Here is a 26,676-nt window from a genome sequence, read left to right as displayed (position 1 = left end):
GAAGGGTGACTCCAAAAATCAGTGAGGGGTGATTGCGAAGGACAAGGAAACGGGTGGCAAATAATAACAACAAAAATGGCAATACTAAGGAAGAACTAGCAACTAATTTCTTCAGCCTAACAGTGAACAAAAGTCAAGAGCTCTACACAAAAATATAAGGAAACACGTAATCAGTGGCAAGCTAAGAGATACTACAGTGAACACGTATATTTCTATTGAGACTGTATTACAAGACAAACAAAATACATATTGGGATGATCTATAGCAAACAGAAAGCTCCTTTAAGAGCAAGTTGACCTCCACATAAGAACAATGCACTAAAACCAGTGAGGCAAATGAAACTCGCGTTATGTTTCCATCCATTTGTTACCTTGTTTTTGTTTTTAATGAAAGGCCACAGTTTGCCTTTACTCTTGCTAGTTGGCTTCTCTTTGCCCTCTCTGGCATTAGACAGGCTGTTCTCAGACACCGTCCTCTTCATGGCCTGACCGTAGTCCTCAAACTCCACATCTCCTGGAGGCTCGAAACCAGACTTGTAGGACTCCACCACCTGCTTCGAATCCTTGTGGGAAACAGAGGTCACTAGAGTTAGAGGATATTTTATTTTAATACATCTGTTATTTTATCTTTTAACATGCTAAAACAATGACAAAAAGGAAGATGTCTGGTTGTTGAGATTATCTGGAGAAGAGATGTAACACAAAAGTGACCTGATGACTCTATTTTCATTCTGCCTGATAAGGGAGCACAGATACTATCCAGTTTGTGGTCCATAAAAAGGAAAAGGAAAGGACCTGAATCTGTCAGGGGGGAGTTATGATGAAACAAAAACACTAGGGACACATAGCAAGCTTTGTTAGACACAGGAAGAAACACATGAATCAGCTGCAGTGTACACTGACATTTCTGAACTGATAAGGCCAGAGGGTCTGGTTTGAGTTAGGATTAGGGGTTAAAGATCTTCTGTCAGTCTTTCCATACACAAGAGAAGAATAAGGGATGAGAAAAGACACACAGAGGAAGAAGCATGTGATCTGTCAACCCCGGTCGTTGTTTACTGCAGCAGAACAGTTACAGGCTGGAGTCATCTCCCTGGAGCTGGTCCATGCACACAGCCAGACAACCACATACACACATGATGTGATCCCCAAGGGATGGATTTTGTTTTTTTTCATAAAATAGGCCACCAACATGTGACAGCTCGATATATCACACTCATCATATTCTTTTGAACATAGACTGTTTCCCAGTTCTGTATCCAAGTAATGAAAAGCAGTAAGCAATAGCACTGAACTTGAGCCAACAACTGTGTGTGTGCTCTAAAGGAATAAAACAACTGAAAGAGGAATAATAAACTCTGCTCAACAGAAAACTATAGAAAGCATTAAGGTTTAAAATTCCTTCTGATTCTATAATGTACAGGAAAAATAGTTTAACTTTATGGAAATTACCTTATTCATTCTTTCTGGCAAATAGTTAGATGAGTTAATTACTATCATGAACTATGAAGCAATAGCAACAAGTTAGCTTAGCACAGCTTAGCACAAAAACTGGAAACAGGGGAAGGAACTTAATGCTAATAATAAATAGCATGTAATAGTTATGGTTTAGAGGTGCTAACAGCTAGATTTCATTTACTATTTTTACACCAAATGTAGCATGCTTACACATGTTTTTTTAAACATGCTGATTAAATTCTTTCCCAGTGCCAGAAGCAAATATGCTTTACCCATAGTGCTCTGGGGGTTATAATGTATTCAGAGCCTGTCTAGTATGTACAAACTCTCAGGGGACAGTTTGTAGCTTTAGCAATGTAAAGGGATGGATTACATTGCACAAGCTGTGTTGAGTCAGTTTCTGATAAAGAAGACTTTCTGAGATAATAAAGTTAGTTTATTATTTTTAACAGCACCGTATATGTAAGCCCCTTGCAGCAGGCCTGAGAGTGAGCTCCCAGCTGTCTTGCAGGTAGATTTGATTAGTCCTGTGCCTCCAAACATGATGCTACATGTTAAACATGTTTCTGAAAAAACAGAGTCGTTCACACTGTTTATGCTTGAAGTGCTGAGTCATTGAAAATTTTGCTTGTATACCTGTTTTTCAGGTATCCCTCTTTGGAGATGGAGATATTGAACACGTTTAGACAATGAATGAATGATAACTAAAGCCTTTCAATTAGCTCTTAAAAGCTAAATCTGTGGGGGGTTTTTTTTTTGACCAGTAGGATAACTTCTATGTCACCAGTCTTTATAACAAAATACAGAAAAAAGGTCTGACAATGAAATTTAGCACTCTATAATGTAGACAGATGAAGACATGACAGCCTGTTGGAAGTATACCAAGCTGCATTTACACAAAGTTCTCACAGTAATCCTATTTATGTGTAGATGAAAACAGATCCCTTCCATGGATAGACTTGTTCTTGAAGTAAAATGATAAAAACTGAAGAAGTAAAGACCTGTTTATTCCAACTTATATTCCCTATTACAATGACTGGTTAAAGCTAAAACTGAGATAATCCTTGTGACGTCATCTGTTATATTTTTATGCCACTGAAAGTTCCCCTTCAAAGTCACAAAAGATACAACTGTTCTCACCATCTGTGTATAATACTGTAAATCTGATGACGATAACTGAACTTCATGTTAAATCTGGAAATGCCCTTTTATGGGGGGGTAACTATTATAATATGTATCATAAATAGAGACCCAAGCAAGTAGTTCACTGGGGAAATACAGCATGTGTTTGTGTGACTGATTTTCTTACTATAAAGGGGAGGTTAGCACACAAATTCAGTCTGTTTGAGTCTGTCTTTGCTCAGTTGCAGCACGGCCCTCCTACAGCACTTTGATTGTTTACCGGTGGGTTGTTTTATATCTAAAAAGCCCCAGAAGACTCCCATTCCACTTGCTCCTTCAGTGATAGCCTTATCAACAATGCGTGGGTTGTGACAGACTGGATGTTTGAGTGAGTAATATGTCCCATATGGTGGTGTTTGTGCAGAGATATATTACTCTCTATACTCACAGTCTTGGGTTCGATGGACTCAGCAGCTTTTGTCATGCCGTCTAAACACTGTCCCACGATGGGAAGCACTTGGCGGTCCACTTCTGAGAATGTCTTCATGCATACTCCTAGTCTCTCAATTCTTTTTTCCTCCATGTCCTGAAGTTTCTGCATTAAAACAGGTGCAATCGTACTGAAATGTGTGCTTGATTTAAAAAAGCTGAGACATTTAAATTTTATTTTAATTACATTTTTTATTTAAAATTATTTCACATTATTGAACATGAATGCACCATTCCAGTTGACTATCTGAGTCAAGAAAGGGTGAGTCAATCAGATGTAAACCATGAGCTGTTTTGCTGTTATATTTACCTGAAAAATGTTGGGGATAATTGTGTAGTAATGATCATTCTGCTCCTGGTTGAATTTTTGTAGGTAAGAGGAGTAATCACTCTTACTGTCAGAAGCCATCTGGTGCCTCATCTGAGCCTGCTGTCGTGCCTGAAGAAAAAAAAAACACACACACACACAAAGAAACAAGGTCATCACAAACACATCCTGTGCACTAAACCTCAGTGTCAAATGAGTAACACAGACATATGGGTTACACACATCCAAACAATATAAACCTAAATGAGTATTTGTGTGAACCCATGCACGCACATGGAACCTGTTTGACATTTGATCGCAGGTGCAAACCCCAGTCAATGAGCAGCAACAGTCTTTGGCATTAGATCATATGTAGGCCAGGACAAACATATAAAAAAAGGCAAGAGAATGGAGGGATCTGGATCTTGACTGCCTGCCCAATCTGGTCTATGCCTACCGTCAATAATGTTGATTATTTTACGCGAGGTCACTGTAAAGGAAGGGAAGCAGGCAGTCAGAAACACAGCAGGAGCAGCCTATTACAGAGCCACAGCAAGCAGATGGGAATGAGATTATCTCAGCTAGACTGCGTGGGGGGGGGGGGGGGGGGGGGGGGTATGTGTGTATCGTGTCAGTGTTCGCGCTGCTAAGTACTCATATATGTTTCCTTTTTCCATCTGATCTGATACCCATCCACTCAAAAATAGTGATGTTACTGGGTTATCAATCACACAGTCACTTTACCAGCATCTGATTGTAATCAATATTTAGTCTGTTGAATGCATATGAAAAAAGTCAAGCATTTAACCATTTAAAGGAGCACAATCTGTTGTAATCCAGACAAATCAACTTATAAGACAATTAGCAGTTTTCACCAGTCTCTCACACTCACGCACTTATGGGTAAGTAAAGGCATAATAAAGAAAAAGGAAGACATCAGAGTTGAGAAACTCAGATTCAAGTTGCATTACTTTCCACATAAGAGGGTATGATCAATAATGCCTTAGTGGGAAATAACAGTTTGTGAAAACCAGCAAAAAGCTAAAAAGCACATGTGAAAATCCAGTTTACGTGCCAGCCTGTGAGCATGCTTTTATGCATGTGTGCTTTGCTAGTGTAGGTGCATGCAAAGTGCACTGATTATGTTGAGCAACAATGAGGGTGCATGTAGTTGCCTGGGTAACATAGCAGGTAGCAAAACTTTGAAACAAGCTGCTGTGCCTGCAGCCACATCACATCCTGTTCTTTTTCTGGAAATTACCTCTCTTACTCACAGCTCTGTGTATCATATGCAACATATTTTCTGCCACCTTTCTCTGTGTTTCATTTATGTATTTATGGGTATTCTTTTTTACACATATAAAAAGTGTTGAGCAGAGGACAGCGCAGAAAGCCACCGATCACAGTCAGACAGGACAGGGCGTGCTAACAGATCTGCTTGGGACTATGTGTCAGACTGTACAGGAGACCGTGTGTATCGAGACAGAAGCCGAGACAGTGTGTGTTCCCACAGATATAAAAGGTTCTCTCCACGCTGGACCTACCTTATGGAAACTTCGCTTCAAGGCATGGCATAAAATAGATATACAAACGTACACACACACACACACACACACAAGAGGATTGTTAGCTGTTTCCAGCCAAACAAGAAGTTGCCATAGATGCACTTCCTGGACCACCAGGCGTGTCATCACTCAAAAAGGGAAGTTGGTACACAATCACAGTCCCAACTAAAATACTTGAATTGGAACCTGCTGTTTCATGTCCTTTGCAGATACTGAACAGATGTAGCAAGGAGTCCGAAGCATTTCTCATGTTTTATGACTTAGGCATGTCTGTCAGTGTGTGTGAGGGCCGGGGGTTCCACACAGCCTTTGTGGATATCTGGACTGCAAATCCAACCCCCAAATTAAGGGATTTGTTTGCCAGAGGTGCAGAGGGAATAGTTAGAGGTTTGCTCCAGCTGTGCAGAAAACCACAAAACCTCAGCTCAGCGAACAGCAGCTCTTCCACTTCTAAAGAAGACATCATATTTCAGACTAAAGCAATGAGTGGAACTTCAGTCCATCCATCCATCCATTCCCTAAACCTGTTTTATCCTGTTCATGATTGTAGGGCCTGGAGTCTGTCCCAGCTACTGGAACTAAACATGTCAAAATATATCTAGCTTAGATACACGTGATGTCCTCTTTATTGTTAGAGACAAGTGATTTTTTTTAGAAAGTTAAGCAACATCACTTCTTAACTTTTAACTGGTTAAATACAATGATCAACATTAGCTGCTGAATGTTTCTTCTTTCTCCTGACTTTTTCCTGATCTTTATATTCCATGTGTACTCATAAACCAACAGTTTTCACTGTGACTGGACCCAATCATAAACTAGTCAAGCACTGTAGCATTTAATCTTTTTATAAATACTCTCTAACTAATGCATATAATGTGTCTCTGCAAAGACACAAACACAGAATGGCAAATATTCTCTTTTTGGCTTGGTCTTTTAGACAGATCAGCATTTCATCTGAGACTAATTGAGCTTTTAAAAACTACTGACTAGAGATTTCATGTGTTGCCGAGTTTAAAAACACCAAGACAAGCCACAAAAACTAAAATTTGCTTAACTTTACCACCTTTACAAAGAAAGACAACTTAACAGCTATGACAATAAATTGGAGGTTTCATAAGAAAATGTTAAACACAAAACAAAGTAAATGAAGATAGTACAAACAAGCAGATGTCAGTCATATCCTTAATAGGGAAAGAAACATAAAGATATTAATTCTTAATAACAATAAGCATCAGTATGTGAATAAAAAGGCAACACTGGCAGTTTTGTGTATTGTAATACTAACAGTTGAAATGCATATGGTATAAACTCCTGTTGACTACTTTAAAATCAATATGCACCATTGTGATGCAGCAGTATGTTTGTGTCAATTTAAATACAGTTTAGAAGTCAGCTTGCAGGAAGTTTCTTCAAGTAACCATGTCGCAATGTGTAGTTTTTAGACTATTTTTAGTAAAAAATATTTTTCTTTCATGCAAAAGAGCCTTATATTTTTCTAAACACTAATTCATGAGAATCATCGTGTTGTTTTGACAAGTAAGTGAATCAGTAATAAATCATTGCAAAATCTAAATGCAAGATAAGTTCAGTGTTTCAATTATTAATTTAGTCTCTTAAAGAGAGTGCAGGAAAATGAAGCATTTTAGTATGAGCTCATCACAGTGCTAGTGTAAATGTGCTAGCGGTGACATTAAGTCTATGGACGTTGTCATGCGTACATGCAAAATTATGGATATAATCCTTAAGAGTTTAGGAACACAATGTTTATGGTTAAATGAGCTGTTCATGACATGATATAAAAATTAAAACTTGCCAGATTTCTTTATTTCCTTAGCTGAATTTGTTATGTCTTTCATGCTTCAGTAAACAGAATGACAGTAATCAGAGACAACACCACCCTTGTTTTAAGACTAGCTTCTTGAATTGCTGTGCTGGATTTTTCCAGTTGAGTTCAGTGTCAGCCTTGGCTTGTTGTAGATGTTTGGATGTGTGTCCAGAGTGCAAAAAGGCTCTTTCTTCCAGTCAATATTTGCATAATAATCGGGTCTGAACTGTGACAACTCGGAGCTTTAGCTCCACTCCAACAGCTGATAAAGCAGCAGGAGAATGCGCTGCTGACCCATGATGCCTTGCAGGCGTGGGAGCTGTGTGGGCTAAAAGCTGAGATTTTTGAGCGTTCTTTTAATTGGTCCTGGCAACAGGAAATGACATCAGCTGCAGGCCCAGGGGGCTCTGCTCTATGATTCCTGAGAATCGGGTGATTGCTGCATGTGTTGGTTTTCAATGCAAGGCATAAGATCGCAGAAAGACCAAGCAAGCATGCTCCTGTGCTAAGGCCCGTACAGCATAGCTAAATGTTTGGTTGCTGCTCTACAATTATAATGAGCATTAACTCCTGGTATCAGCAGCAGATCATTGTACTGCTAAGACAATGCCAGCTTTTACACAGCATCCCTGGCATCAGACACATGGCCACTCAGTCTTTGCTGTCTTTTAGGTCCAGTGGAATGAAAAGTCAGAGCTTGGGGCAAAAATATAAACAAAACTCAGAAGTGCTAGGTGGAAGGAAGGTCAGGCAACTGTGCTAAGCATGGAGGGTGTAGGCCAAGCACATGTGATTGGTGGTTGTTGCTCAGGAAATGACACATACCTTTTCCACGTCAGCCTTAGTCACGTTAATGTCAGCATCCATCTTCTCAAAGTACTGCTGTGCTCTGTCTGCCTCTTTACAATCCCTCTCAAACCTTCTTTTACTCTGAAATGAGAGAATATCACATTCAATATTACATAAATACATCAATAATTTCCTGTAAAAAGCATTAACAAGAACACTATACAGCATGATCTTTACATGATCATATTATATATATATATATATATATATATATATACGTCATCCATACTGTGTGCAGCCAGTTTATGTCACTGCGACAGCAAAAGGGTCTGTTAAAGTCTGCAGCCTGCAGATTAAACAAATATTCATAGTGGTCATTTGTGGACAGAAAAACAGCCATTCATCCAACCCTCTTTCGACCCTTCTAAGTGAACAATCAGTGTTTGTTGGGCCAGTGTGCACTCTGAACTATGCCTCTCTGCCTAGCACACAATGGTATCATTGAGTGCACAGAGAAGTTTGAGGAGGCAGTTGTACATTTCTCTCACAGCATTTCTCTCCCTTGTGAAAGGGGGCAGGCAGAGATAAGAAGTGCTTTTATATGAAGTTTCTCCTGTAACTCCAGAAAATCCTGGACCTCCTCTCATGGTTTTTCAGCTTGTTAATATCAATAATGTAGCCCCAACACTTGAACTGTGGTTAAAAAGCTTTAAAAAAAACAAAGCAGCCTGATTCTCATCTAATTTGTCCTGGCAATGGTCAAATAATCCAGACCAGCCCCAGTTTCAATAAATTAACTTTTATTTGTAAAAAGTTACTTTTAACAAAATTCTATAAAGTATTACATCCTCTCTGTATAGTTGGAAGGCTGATCTCTGTTTTCCTCAGTCCAATGAATCCTACATTTCTCAAGATGCACTCATCAGTGTGTGAATGTGTATATGACAGAGGATAAAGCACAGCATAGACCAAGAAGTGCTGGATGAATGTGTGTGAATGGGTGAATGTAGCTTTGAGTCTTAATAGTGATTTGAGCTGCCAAAAATATTTTAACAGCGTGATATAAATACAGTCCATTTACTGTTTTGCATGGTTTAAGATTTCTGATGAAAACAGGGCAGGAGGTCCTTCAGGGCTTTGTGCCATCAGACTGACTTTGACTGACCCCCCATCTATGCTGCCTCAGTTTTTGATAAGCGTAACACAGCTTGTATTTGAGTATCTGAGACAGAATGTGTTTTTCTGTCATGTGGTGTCGACATCTTACAGTGCCATGAGCGACAAAAACCCTCAGTTTTACATCAACAAAGATTCTCAAAAGTCTGCCTTGTTGCACCTTTGTGATTTTAAACATGTACAGCTTCAACTTTAAGTGCATATTTAAGGAAAAACATTTTATAAAGACCATGACGTATTGATCGTACACACGTACGTATACAGTTTATGTAATAATTTCATTCATACAGTTAAATTTTGGAAAAACCCACATTTTTGGAAATCTATGCAAAATTTGTGCTAAGTCTCTCGTCCAAGCCTTAATCTTTATTCCCTTTATGATAACCACATTTCAGCACACAAAACATTCAGCAAGTTTCTTCTTTTAAAGTCAGTGTCCAAAATTAACTTTTTGAGTCACCAGCCAAGTTGGCTGAAGATGAAAAAAATCCACCATCCAAACATATTTTTTACTGGCCAAATTATTAAATTATTTTACACACACATACCTCTACGCATGCTATTTTCTATAATACTATGTTGTGTTGTATCCAAACTGAAAGTGGGTGACACAGCAACATAAACAAAGGCAACAAGAAAAATGGTTTTATTTGATAAAGTGTTAATGTCTGAATTCATTAACTAAAACCTGATCAGACTCTTCCCTCTCTACTCTTCGTGCTTTTACACAGTCCGGGAAGTCTGGCCTCCTGCTCCCAACAGTCCACAGCATTACAGCCTTGGTGGGATCTTACTCCCTCATTTTTTTATTTTATTGTTTAAAAATAAACTTAAAGCTTATTGATCTGATTCATGACAAATCAGTAAAATTGAATATATATCCATATATTTACCCTACTTAATTAGCCATGAGCTAAACGGTAAACAGAAGTGAAACAGTGAAGTGCATTCTGTGTTTGCGTCAGTGCATGTTCGTGTACGTGCGCGTCGTTCATACATGCAGACAGCAGAGGAACATAGAGAAGAAATCCACCAAAAGGAAGACTGTAAAACATGACTAATTTGGTACAAACATTTACTCGCCATTTGGCGGATAGCCCTCTGAGATTTACTCGCTAAACGAAAAAATTACTCGCAACTGGCGAGTGTTAATTTTGGACACTGTTTAAAGTGACACTGACATCACTGGAGCCTATCCCAGCAACTACTAAGCAAGCAGTAGGGTACATCTTGGACATCTTGCTGGTATGATTTAGGTTACTCAGCCTAAAAAACTTCATTAAAATCTGAACATAATGTTAGCTTTTTCTTGATTCATAACGTTATGTTTAACTTTAAATGAATGCAGAATAGCCTCAGTATTTTCTGGGGGGCTTTTCTTAAAAGAATCGGAGAACCAATGTGGATTTCCACATAAATGGGGTCACTTACCGCTTCCAGCTGTTTCCACGAGCTTTCAATGTGCTGCTGTGCTTTGCGCCCATCATGGAAATGCTGTAGGAGAAGGTGAGATAGAAAAAAATTATAATATGATCACCCTATTCAACAGCTCAGGGGATTTAAAAGGAGGTGAATCTGACCTTGACATACTGGGGATTATAAATGAGAAGCACTGAGAAAAGAGAGGCTCAACTATATTACATTAACTGCTATGAATATTACTCACACTGTGACAGAAAGGTATTAAGGTGAACTCAGAAAGTAGGGCAAATTCAAAGAGACACTATGTAGCTACAGAAATAATTATCACTACAAAACCACATGATTGAAGTTGAGAGATTTGTTCAGGCTTGAGTAGGCTGGCTTTAAGTCTTAAAGATCATATCCTACATGTACCACAGGTCCATTAACACTCCTCCTATGGATGTATGCTACATATTCAACGGATATTGAGCAGAAACAAAAGCAAAATAAAGAAAAATGGCAGATTAATAGCATTAGAAAATAATACATATGCTAAATTAAATAACACTGGCAATGGGGGATCAGTAAGAGTGTGGTGAGGCAGAACAGACAGTGCTTTCACAAAGCTGCAAAGTCACATGTTTGTACAGAGCATGGCGCCAGCAGCAAGGTTTCTACTGCAAAACAACTGTCCTTGCTGCTCTCTGTTGAGATGTCATGCATACTTTCAATTAACAATGATTTCATAAACCCAGTGTGACACATGAATGTGAGATTTTTCTTTAACAAAATATTCAGGCTGAAACAAAACATACTAGAAACTTAAGAAAAGAATTGAAATAGTACTAACAAATTTCACTTTTCCCCAACAAATAAGTTTTAATAAACTGGAGATCCCCTAACTTTTTTTATTTCTCTCTGAATTTTAATAACTTTGGTGATTTCCCTGATGTATGTCATGAGCCATCACCAGGAGACTTAACACATGCAAAACAGATGACGGTTGTTTTGAGTGCTTCTTCCTCTATTTAAGTTACATCATTTGAAGATTAGATATGTTTACTGAATGAAAATAAATAAAATTAAAAATACTTTATTAATTTCAGAAATGATGATGATGATGATGATGATAATAATAATAATAATAATAATAATAATAATAGCATAATAGAATAGAATTTAGAATTTTATTGAAGTTTAATGAAACTTGGTGGACAGTTGGATCACTGTCAAATAAAGATCCAAATTTAAATCCATGTTAGATTACTTTAATCTAAAATTTAAAGTAGAGCCTTGACAGAGGACGTTCTCTGCAAGTGCTTTTCTAATAAAAATGGAACAAAAAAAAACAAAAAAACAATGAAAGGTAATAATTCAAAGTGAAATGGCATAAACTTCTAGTAAATAAAGGATGAACTAAATCATAAAGGAGGAGAAGTCAGATGTAGCATTCTCAGGGAGACAAACAGGCCTTGGTGAACCTGGGCGCTGCCAAGTGTGGCATACTGGACAAAACTAGGCGGCAGCTGCTGGTCTAAACTTACACAGCACATATGCCGTGTGTGTGTCTGTACAAGGCCTCACTTGGCCTATGAAGGTGCATTTGGCTCAGACATAGCACCGCTCTTCACAGCTCTCTGTCGACCACAGCCAAATCCCCTGAAAGTGAAGACATACAGGAACAAATCTAAAGCCTTGTTTTTTAAATTAGATAGCAATTACCTCCAGTGCATACAAATACTTTCCCTATTGCCTTCAGCTGAGCTTTTCTGCCAAAGAATAAAAAAAAAGAACCAGTTTGAAACGAAAACAGCTCAGACTAGACTATGAATGAGGTATCCCCTGGTTACACAGATGGCGGAAGCTGAGATCAGGAAATGACTTGCATATCGATGCTGCTATTCAACAACATACTCAGGCCATTATAAAGAACAGAAGACTTTTGCTTGGGTTTCTCTGGTAATCTAACACTTGGGCGGCGTAAAGATGTCAGCACCCACACATCAAACAGGAGATGGAGAGGAATTAACACTAATGCATGAGACACAAACGCTCATCTCACCTTACAAATGCTGGATATGAGAGTGGTTTGTCAGAAATGGTTTACCTCTAATAGTCCTACTTCTCATTTCTCAAAGTTTACAGGGAAGTTAAATAAAATAAGGAAGTGTTCTAGTGTTTCAGAGGAAGTATTTAATCTCTAACAGAAGCAGCAGTTTGTAAGTTGTTGAAGTCCTGGAATTTTTATCTATGTTATATCGAGCACTGACCCTCAGCTTCAAATATCTGTACTTTGAATTTCTGTCTCATTAAATGATGATGAGATACAGCGGAGATATCATAAAGCCCACTAACAGGACACAGAACAACACAGGCTGACTTTGTTACTGTGAAGCTTTTGTTCACCTAAATGTTTGTCTCCATAACGACATGTCAGAAAACTATCCAGCATCTCATCTTGCTTAACTAAACATTCATCACCAGGAAGATAAACAAACTATGATTACACTGCTCCACATCAAATTTACACAGAATGAACACATTATAAACAAAACTAAACCAAGGCACATGTGCTAATACACCTTCAAATATGATGAAATGGACCATCAGTGGAAGCTATTTATGCTGTGACGCGCTGGCTTCTCCGACTATATTTTGAGATATATTTAGGATGGCAAGTGCCATCTTTTTTCCACTTACTTCCAGTCAGAAACAGCATGTGACTTCTGGCACTGTCAGAAACATCTGACAACAGCAGCAGCAAGACAACAGGCCACTGACCTGAAGCTGCCAACCCAAACATTTGAAACAATGCTAATGGAGGTATAGTATCTGTCTAGGGATTATAATTCCACATAACACACAGAGCAAAGTAAAGAAACAGCAGTCAACAAAACCATCCTGTTTAGTTTGTTTTATGTTAAAATACTCAATCTCTGACTAATCTGTTAATTATCCATTGACAAAATCTGAGTTTTAAACCTGAGCAAGGCTGCAAAGGGTGTCTGAGATGTGCAAGCAGTGATCATGATGAGATCTGACAATCATTTCTTCCCCTCAGGTAACTTTTTGATTAGCATGAGGCGTCTCTGATGTAACACATGGTGCAGTGACTGCACTCCCTTTTTTTTTTTTGAGCTTAGAGAGATAAATGAGAACAGCACCAAAACCAGTTAAATACTTTTTGCTGTGCATAATTGTTTCTGCTGAATTTTCATTTAATGCACTGCCAATTTTTCTGTTCTCTGTCACTGTGGAAGATAGTTTTTTTTCTACTTTTTCAAAAGGGCTGAACATGTCGCTTTAAAACCTTCCCCAACACCAAAAGACATAATTATGCACATCATGCAGCATGGTAGTATAAAGTGATAACCACTGAATTGTGATTCCTTGGAGGTCATGCAGTGTTTAAGGGTCTTTATCGGTCCTCATTGGAGAAGACATCTAAGCCCTGGTGAGGACAGCAGCATGCTGACTGAACACCTTAATATGATTCCTCAGCACAAACACAGTCCAGTGAGACTTAGGCCCTTCATCCCATATTAACCCTGATGTATCTGCAACATTACACATTATATCATTAGGTATTAATCAATGCATTTTTTATGCTTCTTTCTGTTTTGTTTTTTGTTTTTTTTACAAAGCTAATGTAATGAGTAAAGTGTATTTGTATAAAACTGTCATTTTCACCATCTTGCACATCTGTTCTCTTGAACTCTGTGAACACACACACACCTCACCAATGTTGCCCCACAACGAGCTTAGGCAAAAGACAGCGGTGGGAACAGTTACAAAACAACCCAACATGAGAAAGTAATGAACTATTATTTCTCCTTCTGGGTTTGTGGTGTGGATTTTAGATGTCTAATAAGCTGCCTGTAAAACCCAGGAGGGGCAAGTCTTTGGCCCTCCTCTAATCCCACTGTCTGGGTCTGCCTGTACAACTTTGTCTGGCATACACACAAATTAAAATGTCATAACAGCCAGGTCACTGAGTGGTTTGTAAATGTGAAAGAAAAACAGGGAAATAAGGGAGAGGAAGCTAAAGTCATGAAGCGTAACTGTTTTACAACCACCATTCAGAGTATCACTAACCCTTTCTGCAGAGTGCCATGGAAGCGTGTACTATAAAATCCATAGTGTTTTATTTGTTTTCTATTACCAATTGAGGCTTTGTTCTTACTATTCTCCACAGCCTTTTCAATGGGACATCATTCATTAGGTCCTTCAGTGTGTCTGAATGTTTGGGCTACATTTTCCTTAAAGACACTCTTCTGTATATAACAGTGAAACTATTAGTTCAATGTATCTAGATAAAATATCGCATACACACACACCCCACCGCCAGCACTGACTAACTGAATCAACACAGCTGAGGGCTTCTTTGGTAAAGACACATGATACACTATCAGCAATATCAGCTGAAAGAAAGCATGGAGTGTTAACGCTACGAAGGGAAATAGAGAAGAAGAACTGAGGGGCCAGAGTGGGGGAATTTTTTTTTTTTAAAAAAAAGGAGCAGAAGAGGCAGTGAGGAGGAAGAGATGTGTCAAAGTGACATCCTGCAGCTCGAGAACAGCAAAGGTTTGTCCAAGGTCCCTCAATGATAGGACACAAATGTGATCGCAGTAAGAGATCCTTGCTATGCCCGGCTAATCCAAGTCAGGTTCATCTACAACAAAAAAAGAGCTAAACAGCCCTGGAATTAGAGGATGATTCTGTTTTTTTAATAGCTGGGTTTAAAATAAAGTGGTTCATGTCTTCTTGTGTAAAGGAAGAGTAAATGCAGCAGCCCTGATGTCACCACTTGTGTAAATGAACATGCACTCTTGGTTTTCCACTTCAGTTCCCTCAGCTGGGCTTCTGAGGGCAAACAGCTCATGACATATTTTTCAGAACATACTTTTTCCATCTGAGTGACTTCTTCTCTGCTTTTCCCACACAAATCTGCAGAATTAGAACTATGCTACTATCTATGCATCATGCAGATCGACTAGTGTTATAAATCACTTTATACAGTTAATAAAAAAAATTTTCATTCTTAAGTTGCTTAAAGAGTCAGAAGAAATGCTGTGTGTTATAGACTGTGACTAAGTTCCACAGAAAGGGCTCTGTAAGTCACGTTCTTCACTTCTGGTAAACCCTGTGGTTGTATCTATATTTACTCAGCAGTGACCCCAGTTCACAGAGATGTGGGTCTGCAGGGCTAAACGGCTACTTCATTTCTTGTAGGCCAACCTGTCTGTTTTAATTCATGAAATTAATTTGATTTCAGTGTGAGAATGACATGATGATGAAAAGATTCAGATGTAGAAGCAAAAATCAAACATTTTAAATGGAAATAGCTGCAACTCATCAGAACGCCTCACCGATTTTCTCTCAGTCTTGAGGTCCTGCAGATAGCGCGTTAGCTCGGTTATGATTTGAGACGTCAAGTTCTCTGCAATGACCTCGTGTTGACCAGCATAGTCATTCAACTCATTAAGTGTCATCAGGAAGGCTCGACAGAAGGTGTATCTGTTGAGAGACAGGAAGGGAAGTCAGAAGAAAAACAGTAGTAAAAAAATTTCTTAACAAAAATCATAGTGGTATCATTCTTTCACATCATACTCTGTTACAGGCTCCTTTAACTTACTTGCTTTCTTCCTCTTCTCGTGAGTTCTTCTTGGGCTGATATTTCTTTGAAAGATTCCTGTAAAGACAAAGAGTTCAGCTTCATCATATTCCTTAATGTATCTTCACCAAGTGCCCAATCAGCAGACTTCCTGTAAATTTTACCCTGACACCGCCCTTATGGACCTGCCACAGAATCCTCCAGTACACCATTCAATCCTGCAGAGTGCTTTCTGCTCTTGCAACTACATCCCCTTCTTCTCTCTTCATGCCATAAATCATTCCCCCCAGGAGGATTCATGCAGAACAAGTCACCAGACACAAGCATACTTTTCTAAAGCAGACATTGCCCTTGTTTTGACTCTGGCTGTATGTTAGTGGCGCAAGATGACAGGAGTGTGAGGCAGAGAGACAAAATGTGGATGTACAGTAAACAGAGATGTGTACGGATAAAGGAAATATGTCACTGTGCTAGCTGCGGTGAATTAGCTGTGTTTGGATTAGTCTTTCAATATCCCTCTCCTAACACTGCAACATGATGTAGTGTAGGCTACAGACAAGGTGAGCCCAAATGGTCTGTCAGCAAAACATAATGCTGTACACCATGCTCTGATGGTTTTAGGTGCGAGTTGTGTGCTGATGCCTGCAGGATTTTTTGTCTAATTAAAAAGCACTGTTCTCAAGGCAAAAATGAACAACCAAGTGAAACTGACACAGTCAAGTAAAAGCCATCTATATGTTAACAAAGACAGAGAAATTCAGTCCACTGAATTGATAAATAAGAAATTTACAATAACAAATTATGAAAATAATCCCTCCAAAAGGTTGCTTTTAAAAGAGCTTATAACAGGCAGCTGAGAATTTTATTAAACTATAGATTGTAAATGCTCCGGTTTGTACATGTTGTCACGGGATTCCTAACTTTTATTAAAATAAATAATGCATTTGTTTAAAAATTACATGTATCCTGGGGCTGCAGAGTTCAACATCCAGCTCTGTCTGCCAACATCCCCCACGCTTCAACTCCCCAGTGGTGTCTGACTGTTGCTAGGCAGATCTACAGTATCTGTGTATCTGGTTCCCTGTTCTTCCCAGCCCATCTCTAATTATAGCACAAGTTCCCATTCCCCCATTCATTCATCTGCAGCCAGATGACATGTGTCTGATTGTATTCTTCCTGCTAACCTCCATTACATTTAACAAAGTTGTCAAAATTAGGGTAGCTGCTTGATTTTGCCAAAAGGGATTAAATTAATGCTTTTTGTGTGTCTCATGGATGGCATGATATGACTTGTTTAATATGTTGATGCTGGATAATCATTAGTAGAAAATGTCTGCACATACTAAGCTCAGAACACTTTCTTTTACGCACTCAGTGTCTCTTTTGTTATCAGGGCTGTATTTCGAATTTATTATGGATTATGCCAGACTGGAGTTTGGGGGAGGACGAGGCATTAACGCACTGCCCTGCAATGACTAGACTGAAGCATTGTGCATGTTTACACCAATGCAGAGAAAGAGGATTATTGATGGATTAGTGCAGTGTGTGGTTGGTATGGTTACAGAAAGGGTGCAAAGTGGGGTTAAAGCCACAGATGAAACAGTAACATATTTTGACAATTTCATACAGTTTTAAAAAAACTAGTTTGGAATTGTATTCCAATTACTGGCGTCAAAGATACGGCTACTGATCAATAATCAGTCTGCCATACCTGACCCAGTTCTACTGGCTTTTTTTATTATTGATCTGGCAAATCATTTTATCTCACAAAAGAAACAGAATTAAGATTATTCCTCTTCCATTGAAGCTTCTAAAGGTATACATTTTAGGATTTTTAATTGTTCCAGCAAGCTAAACAAGTGAGTCAGTTGTGGCAAAACATGCACCGCTGCAATTCCATTGTTTTTGCTGTGATAAGTCAAAAAGTCTGCAGAGAAAAAACATTTCACATCTGAGATGGACAAATCTGCTCAACAACACAGATGAGAGGAAAGAGAACAAGATCAAAAGGCCCAGTTCCATTAGTTTATTAGATCTAAGAGCCATGTGTTTCTTTTGGTATGAGTGTGGCTGATAGATTAAACCTGATCCATGAGCTAAGTTGATTACTTACAAAGGATAATTAGTTCTAAGGTATGGCAAAGTAGCACCACAACACAGAGGAACTGTGTTGACAACTTTGGAAAACTGTGACTCCAGCTGCACTGTGTGTGTGCATCCAAATTTCCTGATTTTAGTCTCTTTTGACAAGCGGGTCCAAATACGTATGTTTATGAGTGCATGTTCCAGATAAGAGGCCCAGTTGGACCACAAGCTCTCAGTTTAAGCACACAGACTGAAAACATCTGCACCATCTGTGGAACATAAGGTTGAATAAAGGCCAACCTGAAATAGTAAGCTAAGCTGAACATACTACAGGTAGATGCTAATTGAATTGTATCATTTATATCTGTGTTTAAATTAAAGTGTAAATCTTTGGGAGTTTAAGCATTTTACGTCCATGCTACTTTAATAAATTACTGTCTTTCTGTTAAAGATATGCCTGTGTGAAAGGTTAACAGGTAAAGGATTATAGGGTTAAAGCATGCATTTAAACACAGGCAACAAGTCCTATTATCTCATGCTGACTTGATTCTCATAAAAAGGAGCATTATGGTCTGCACAAGATCTGTTCAAGGGTGTTTTTCTCCGTAAATACAAGAATGGTATTGGCTAGACACTCTGAAATTGGGGTTTGGGGTCAATACTTAGGGAATTAGCCATATTGGCGATCCTCTTTAGAGATGAAGATTGCGGATTTTTCTTTTTAGAGGGGGGAGCATCTCCCACTGTGCTGACTGAGCACCAGGAGGTCCTAAGAGATGCATCCTCTTAGAACATGAACGCTCATGCTCTCATCCCTGCCTTTGAAAATCAGTGACTGTACTAAAATGTAGTATGTGTGGGGAAAAATGGAAGGGGCGGAGCTGATGCGTGGGGTTGGAGAAATAAAAAAAAAAATTAGGTCAAACCTGAGGTTGATAATGCTGATACCTTGTAGTCTCTATGGAAACACAAGCCCACAACCTGACTTCCTCTTGCCTGAAGCCAGTGACAGAGCAACATACAGCTTTGCATGCAGGAGAGTATGAAAGAGGCAGACAGAGAGACTCCAGATGAAGTAAGGACTAAGAGAGGAGAAGACGGCTTCTTCTGCTTTTATGTTTGGCTATAAACCAAAAGTCAGCAAGGTGGTGCATTAAAGTAAAGAAAAAACAGTGATGACATAAAAAATACGGGATGTTTTCATATTTTATCTTATCCCTGCCTCTTTTAGGTATAGATGTACAGACAAGGCTTGCTAAAATGCATCATTATAACATGCATCGATGTTTTGGCAGCACATTAATTGGACATTTCTTTTTCTCTCTCAAACACAAAAGTAACATTGCTCATCATGTTACACACATCATAATTATAACTGCAAACACCCTCCTTCAACATGTGATGATGTACAAGAGGAACACTTTTTGAACTATGTTACTACCAACTCAGCACATCTGTGGCTATATTTTGTAATATTTCAGGCCTATCGAGAACCTTTTTGTTTTTTTTCTTTTGTTGTTTTTTCTAAACAAAGCACAGACATTTTTAAATTAACGACAGCCCACAGAGAAGAGGTATTTCTGCAGTCGTCAAATGCATGTGCTCCAAATTTAGGGACAGCTAATTAAAACTGACGCAGAGAGGGCCTGACCACAGTCTTTTCAGTGAAAATGCAAGTGAGAAAAGTGAAAAAAAGAAAGTGAGTGTGAGCATCTTTCTGCTACTTCTAATGTAGTCTTGTGTAATGCGAATACATATATCCATCCATTTTCTATTCCCCTTACTCCAGTTCAGGGTCGCGGGGAAGCTGGAGCCTATCCCAGCAATTAGCAGCGTACAGCCTGGACAGGTCGCCAGTCCATCACAGGGCCAACACAAAGGCAAGAACAACCACTCACATTTACTCCTAAGGAGAATTTAGTGACCAATTAACCTAAGCTGGAGTACCCAGAGAGAACTCATGCACACATGGGGAGAACATACAATCTCCACACAGAGTGATTGGCCACTGTTCGAAACCTCCCAGTCGGGGCTCGAACCTTCTTGCTGCAAGGCCGCGGTGGTAACCACCACACCACCGTGCAACCCGAATATAAATACAGTATGAATACAGAAATATATCTCTCAGTGTACTCTATGTTTTACTTTAGTCTCCTGTGATCCTACACAGCTAAATCACAATAATAATGGAACCAAAACAAATCAGAATCAAATTTGAACATCGAAGATGTAATCATATTTTTACATCATACAGTGGCTGTGTGCAGACCCCTTAATATAATATAATGTGTCAGCCACTGGTCAATGGCCCAATTCTACCATTAAAATCAGAAAATTTACCAGTTAAATAAAGCTTCCTCCAGATCCTACACAAAGACAGCAAGATTTCTGTGTCATTTTCAGAAAAGAAGCAAAACATTTACAACCATCAAGTAAGAGAAGTCTGCATACCATTTGAACATCCTAGCCCACCAGCTGGATGCCCTACCCCCTATAATTACTTGCAAGGTAAACACAAAACATATCTGATGATCAGACATGACATGACATGCAATACAACACCATATTAAATGTCTGGATCTTTTTTTGGTTTTTAAGGAAGGAAGGAAAGAACATTGGACTGTCAAGCATGGATTAGGTACTAAATTGTCTGAACACTTATCTGGTGAGACATCATGGTGTGTCTGGATGCTAATACAGCTAAGTACAAACAAGCCTGTGGTCAAAGATGCCATGGGTGCCAGACTTGTTTATCAAAATAAAGAATGAAATCGACCAAGAACTGTCAAATGTAATAATACTGCGATTTAACTTGTTAAATCAAATGTTAAAGCAGTTTAGGGTAACTGTATAAAAATCCATGAACTGTGTTGTACCTCATGTATCATACCTGTATATCCTCTTGACTACCAGGAAAAAAAATACTGTCCAATCACATTTTTTTTTGTTACCAAAAGGTACCAAAGCCCCACCCCTTCACATTTGGTATCATTGAAAAGCCCTAAACGTCCTCTGTAGATAGCAAAGGAGTTAACTCAGTAGAATGCAGTGGGTGGGAGATATTCACAAATTTACAAGTTTACAAATGTCCCCCACAGAGGAAAAATTTGAACTACTGGTACTCAGGAGGATATAGGAGAGATATAAGCCTAATAATGGTGTATAAGGAAGATCTGTTAGAATCTGGAATTGGATCAGTGCATCCTCATTAATTATTAGTTTAACATACTGCACGTCATGTAAGATTTCTCTTTTCAGTAACCTCCTTCAGAGGGAGGTCAGAGCACGAGTTGAGCTACATAAAGAGCTCTTTATCTCTAATTTCAAGGACATATCAGTGGGTCAAATCCTGAAGTATAGCTTTTATTTTCTTTTTTTTCCTACCCAAACGGAAAAGCCTTCACCTTAATTTCCATGCTGCAACACCAAAAAGGAATCATGTGTCAGCTTGACTGCTCACCTAATTTGCTTTGCATAGTTGGTTTCGATCTCTGATCGCTCCTTCACAAATTTGGTGTACTTTTCCACAAATTCGATACCCCACTGTGTGTGCTTCTCTAAGTTGTCGAACTGATCCTGTAGAGAAAGAAAGGACATGATGATTAAATCATTCAAAGTCAAGCAATATCTCACTATCTGAAACACAGAAAGATGAAAGCGTAGTCTAGCAAGACTACACTACAATAGCTCATGCACTTTAGGACACAGAAACATGTTTTCTTTAGTAAATAATACCAATAATGCATCATTAATCTATCAACCAAAATTTACTATATATATATATACACACAAAAGCATCTGCAGAGTGCATTAACCCTTCAAAGACTGACAGCGGCCTCTTGTGCAATCTTTCTGAGCTATTAGAGTGACCAGTTAGTTTTCCCCTGACACCAAAATACAATTTTAAAGTGTGTCTGTTACGTAAAGTGAGTAACATAGTAATAACAGACATTAGCAGTCTGCAGCACTGATAACCAAATACAGCTGTTCAGGCTGAAGTCATTATTCATAATTTGCTCATGACTTGTGGGGAAAATATGAGCCTCCAGTTGGCTGAGGTCACGTCGTGAAATGCATCGGTTTGGAAAAGAGAGTACTTCATCTGGGATATCAATTAACACACACGCACTCAGGTGCCACAATGAAAGTTTGCACACAATCTTATGGTTACTTTAAGAGCTATCTTCTTACAACAGAATTTATATTAAAGCTAAACCAAAAAGAATTGAACAAAAACAACCTTGGTGTAGCTCCAACAATCCCCCATCCTTTCCTCTACCATGTCTGGAGTCTGTTCTTGAGTCCAAATAGCAGTACCTGCAGCAGACACACTAAGCAGGTGTCAGCACGAAAGAGGTTTGTCTGATTCTCTTAGCAGACTGTGCAGCGTATTTGATGACTTCAAGCATCATGCACTGAAAGCACTGTGTTGCTAGACACAGGAAGCGGTTGTGGTGGAATAAAGCTTCTAAAGGGTGTATTACAGCCTACAGATTTGAACAGCAATTTGAGATATATTTAAATTTGTTTAACTGTTTGTTTTTAGTTACATTTGGTTTATCTAGAAAAACAATCATAGAGTTGCAGTTTTGCACTTTTGTGAATGTAGGATTATGTTGCAATTAAATCTCTTGTACATCTTGGAAAACAACACTCACAAATTAAATGGCTCCCAAATGAAGTACTCAAGAGAAACAATAGAGTGTATTCTGAATGACGGGGACTTTCCAGTCTGCATTGTTAGTCGGTTTCAATGAGAAATCACTCATCAAAAACCCACTCAGCAAAAGAATGACCAGATAAAACCAAACAATTAGACATTTCACAGGAATAACGAGGCAAGTCCTCCACTTCATCACTCATCATTGTTATCCCCTCAGTTTCTCTGCATTCAAAGACCCAACCACTGTTTTTTCCACGTTGTTTTTTATTCCCTATGAGCATGCTCACTCTCAGATTTAAGGACCAATTAACAAAATCAAATACAATTAACTTCATCATAATCTGACACCAACCATTCAGAGCAAATAAAAAGACAACAAGCAGCACACACGTCACTGCATCATGCACATAAAACCTTCCTCTCCTCCTCCACACACATTTCTCAGATTACCCTTTTCTGCAGGGGCACCATTTTATCCACTGTCTCTCAACGTGGAAAATGTTCCCTTTGAAACATCCAAATCCGGAAAATGTCCATTCAACTCGCCACCCTCCAAATGAGTGCCGAGGCTAGGCTGGAGGGGTCATCCGCAAAAGCTTTGTCTAGGTATCCAGAGTGAAGCCAGTGTGCAAATCAGAAAGAGTGTGCCTGGGTTGGGAGCAATGTCCGCTGACCCCACTCCCACACAAAAACAAAAAGAAACTGCCCAGATGTAGCAAGTAATTCCTGATTTTCTGGAAGGAGTGAGAATCCAAAAGCAGGGAAGGAAAGTGCTGCAGCACTGGCTCAATCAACAACACACTCCCGAGTATGAGGCCACGGCTGCTCACAGAATTCAGGCTTAATGCTCCATCAGGCGTAAGGTGGAATAAGTGGGATGAGAGAGGAGGACAGTGAGAGAGCAGAAAAACAAAGGGAGGGGGCTTGAAAGGAATGAGAATGATAGAAGAGGCGGGATTATATGTGAGGGGATTATATGGGAGGGGGCTACTTTGACCATGCTGCTGGGGCCTCATAAACTTTGACAACCTGCACAATGTGTACAAACCTAATAAAATATATAGTAAATAAAGTAAATCAGTGTTATAATGCTTATATTTTATGTCATGAGTCAGTGTAATATGATGAATCTTTGCTGGGGCGGAAGAGAAATGTGCTGGAGTAAAATGGAAAAGCCATCAACAGAGCAATTTCCAAGCCATAAGAGAAAAGGCAGATTAATAAATAATGAATTAGAGGGAGGGAAATATCAAAGAAAACAACATTTTGAGAAGTGAGCCTGACATACACTCTTATGGTATCCCTCATTATCCCATCAACCTGTTCCCATTTATGCTACTAAAGTATTTAACCCCATACAAAATGCATTTCTCTCTGACCATAGCGAGCAGATCCAATGACAAAGATCTATAAGCAAAGCAGAAGAAAGCACATGGGAATGTTGAGTGCGAGCCTGGGGTTTTGGAGGGGTATGGCTATCTTCAGAAACTTTTTTTTTTATCAACAGGACAGTGAATTGTTATGCAAGCAAGTAAATGCTAAATTTATTACCAGACAATACTCATATAAAGCTCCAACAATTAGAGTACATTGGGTATACAGTAAATAGATTTTGCATTGCTTTTGATTGGATGATTTCTTTATTTAAATTTTAAAAACAATTCTTCTCCTTTTTTCAGTGCAAAGTTATGTTGTTGCTACATTGAGATTTGCCACTTTTTCCAAACCAGTCACACGGCCACATATGGTAAATGAAATTTTCTCTCCTCAGTAGGACAGCTGGGGGAAGGGGGCTGGAAAAACTGCTCAGGAAGGTCTAAAAGAACACAATGACATATGTTCACCAGGCAACAAAACTCCCCAAATCCTAATATGATTGGTTGTGATGGCATCTGTGGTAAGGAAGGCTGCACAACCCACAACTTCCTGGTATCAGACACTACAAGACAACCCTCAAATGTTCTTTGTCAACACCCTAACTGGTATGAGCTCTACTGCCACAGGAGGAGGTGTGATAATATTATGGCTGATCTGTGTAATCCACACTCATGTGCAGCCTCAATGATCCATGTGATAATGACTAAAACTAAAACTAAAAGATTAAGAAATAAAAAAAAATATATATATATTTTTAGTTCCCATTTGAAAAGTTCACATTTATATCTGGCTATGAGTATCGTTACATTCACACCAAAGACTAAAGATCATTTTTCATTAGATGTATTTTTTCTGCACACACCAGAGGAAACTATAAAGCAGCAGTGTGCAGATGATGCATGTGGTTAAAATATTTTGACAACACATGCAAACATTAATATGGTGCTCTATTACCTGAGGTCTGTTTGTACTTCCTGCAAGCAAACTACAGTGTCGGTTAACTCTGTTACAAATGGCTGAAGAGATAGCAGCCTTACAGTCCAACCAGCACACACACTAACACACTCTAAATCCTCCTACAGCTTCGTACAAAAGACTAATAAGCCATTGTCCTGACCTTGACTTACTTCCACTCTGTCATTTGCAGCCTCTGACACCTGACCTTGTTCCTACAGGAGGGAATATGTGGGGACTCCCTCCAGGATATGAAACAGGCCCACTCTGCTTGTTATTTCAGGCTGAAGTCACACTCACTGTGATGCTTGTACTATTGTATTGTTGAACTACATAAAAGAAAATAAATAGAACTATGTGGCTGAATATTTCTTATTAACTGGGAAATGGGAAACAGGTTCAAACAGGGAAAAAAGGAGACAGTAAGCAGTTGCTAAATAAATGTAGGTTGCCTATGAACTACAAGAAAACAAATACTGAACTGAATACTTGTTCAAGGATCAGCCTCCTGACCTGTAAAACCCCTCCTAAGCAGTGAGGGGGATTATGGTGCAGGTTAATGTAACAGACTGCCAGTTAATCTGAACTAATGCACATTATTGAGCAACCGATTCAGTCCAAATCTCTGAATCACACTCATACTAAAAAGTAGGATGACACCTCCCCCTTCAACACAGAGGCAAGGAACATTTTCATTACATATATTTTCATTTTCCTTCCTACCATAAGAGGCAGTAGAGATTAATAAATTTAGTTCTACATATAAGGAACTGATTTATCACTGGGATTATGAAACATCAAGCAAATTACAAAATTTGACAAACTTACCTTTTAGACAAATTACATACCTAATAACTCTGTATAAAGGAGAAAAGACTCTACTCTACTCTACTCTTAGTACAGTAAAAGGAGCAGACGGAGAAATAACATTTAAGTTACCTACAACAAAATTTAAAGGGGCATTTGAATGTTAAATAAGCCACCCTCATCATAGAAATTGAAATGGCCATTCATCTTTTGGGATCACAAAGTTAAGCTGATTGTATAAGTTTAAAAAAAAATATATACAGCATAACGTTAATAGGACTGCAGGGATTTTAAAACCTCTGAGCAAACACTTCTGGGGATTTATAATCTACCGGGGTCTCAACACCTAGAGGTTAGTTTGCAGCTCTGATGATCACAACTAAAATCAATACCCCATTAAAAAAAACTCAGAAGAAGAGAAAGAGAGAGCTACTTATTGGTCGACTGAATGAAAGAACACAGAGCAGGAAAAGGAAATGCTGACTAATATATCAGAAAAGATTTAAATGCAGATGGAAATCAGACACTAAAATCTGAATTTAGCTGAAATTTCCCTAAAGATGTTTGCAAGTAAACAAAAATAACTAAAAAAGCCAAATGAGATATGACAATTGTTGTATAAAACTGTCAAAACTACACATCTTTCTTTAATTAACTCCCTGCAGGAACAGTGTAAAGGTTTTAGATGAATGGGTACTCAGTGTGCTTTCTTCACAATAAAGTTAAACAGTTTCACAATATAGTTTCAATCTCATAAAACAGGTCAGTGCCTGGTGATTATAAGAACCCTAACAACTGACAGGAACCTATAATAAAAAAAAGAGAGAGAGAAAGAAAAGACGACACTACAAGAGTGTTTTTCAAGTGTTTTGGAAGACAGATGTTCTGATTGATTGGTCCGAGGAGGACAATAGGACAAGAAGTCTATAGAGGCTTTTGTTTTCCCTTCAATGGTTCAATATGTTGGTTGAGGATGGAGGACAGCAGGTTGGTGGATTTGGCCTCATGTTAAATCCTCCAACACCCCAGAAGAAAACTGCCC

General features: G+C 38.7%; 1 protein-coding gene across 19 annotated transcripts in view; it reads right to left on the bottom strand.

Annotated features, from left to right (window-relative positions):
• Positions 1-26,676, bottom strand: part of LOC121629868 (formin-binding protein 1) — a 53,906-nt gene that overhangs the window by 14,582 nt on the left and 12,648 nt on the right. For 11 of the 19 annotated variants that reach the window (XM_041969730.1, XM_041969732.1, XM_041969735.1 and 8 more), the window contains exons 1-9: positions 22,074-22,130; positions 21,294-21,409; positions 15,770-15,826; positions 15,504-15,651; positions 10,162-10,224; positions 7,591-7,695; positions 3,379-3,507; positions 3,028-3,174; positions 371-562 (exon numbers count right to left, since the gene is read on the bottom strand). In XM_041969730.1, the coding sequence (XP_041825664.1) occupies positions 371-562; positions 3,028-3,174; positions 3,379-3,507; positions 7,591-7,695; positions 10,162-10,224; positions 15,504-15,651; positions 15,770-15,826; positions 21,294-21,409; positions 22,074-22,115 (999 nt within the window). In that variant the 5' untranslated portion in view covers positions 22,116-22,130. Of the gene's footprint in view, positions 1-370; positions 563-3,027; positions 3,175-3,378; positions 3,508-7,590; positions 7,696-10,161; positions 10,225-15,503; positions 15,652-15,769; positions 15,827-21,293; positions 21,431-22,073; positions 22,212-26,676 lie in introns of those variants that run through there. The other 8 variants (XM_041969739.1, XM_041969741.1, XM_041969743.1 and 5 more) reach the window with 3 other exon arrangements.

Source organism: Melanotaenia boesemani, chromosome 19, assembly GCF_017639745.1.
Source record: "Melanotaenia boesemani isolate fMelBoe1 chromosome 19, fMelBoe1.pri, whole genome shotgun sequence".
In the NCBI taxonomy this organism is placed as follows: domain Eukaryota; kingdom Metazoa; phylum Chordata; class Actinopteri; order Atheriniformes; family Melanotaeniidae; genus Melanotaenia; species Melanotaenia boesemani.
The sequence above is the reverse complement of the archived record's forward strand: the minus strand, read 5'-3'. Positions and strand labels throughout refer to the sequence as shown.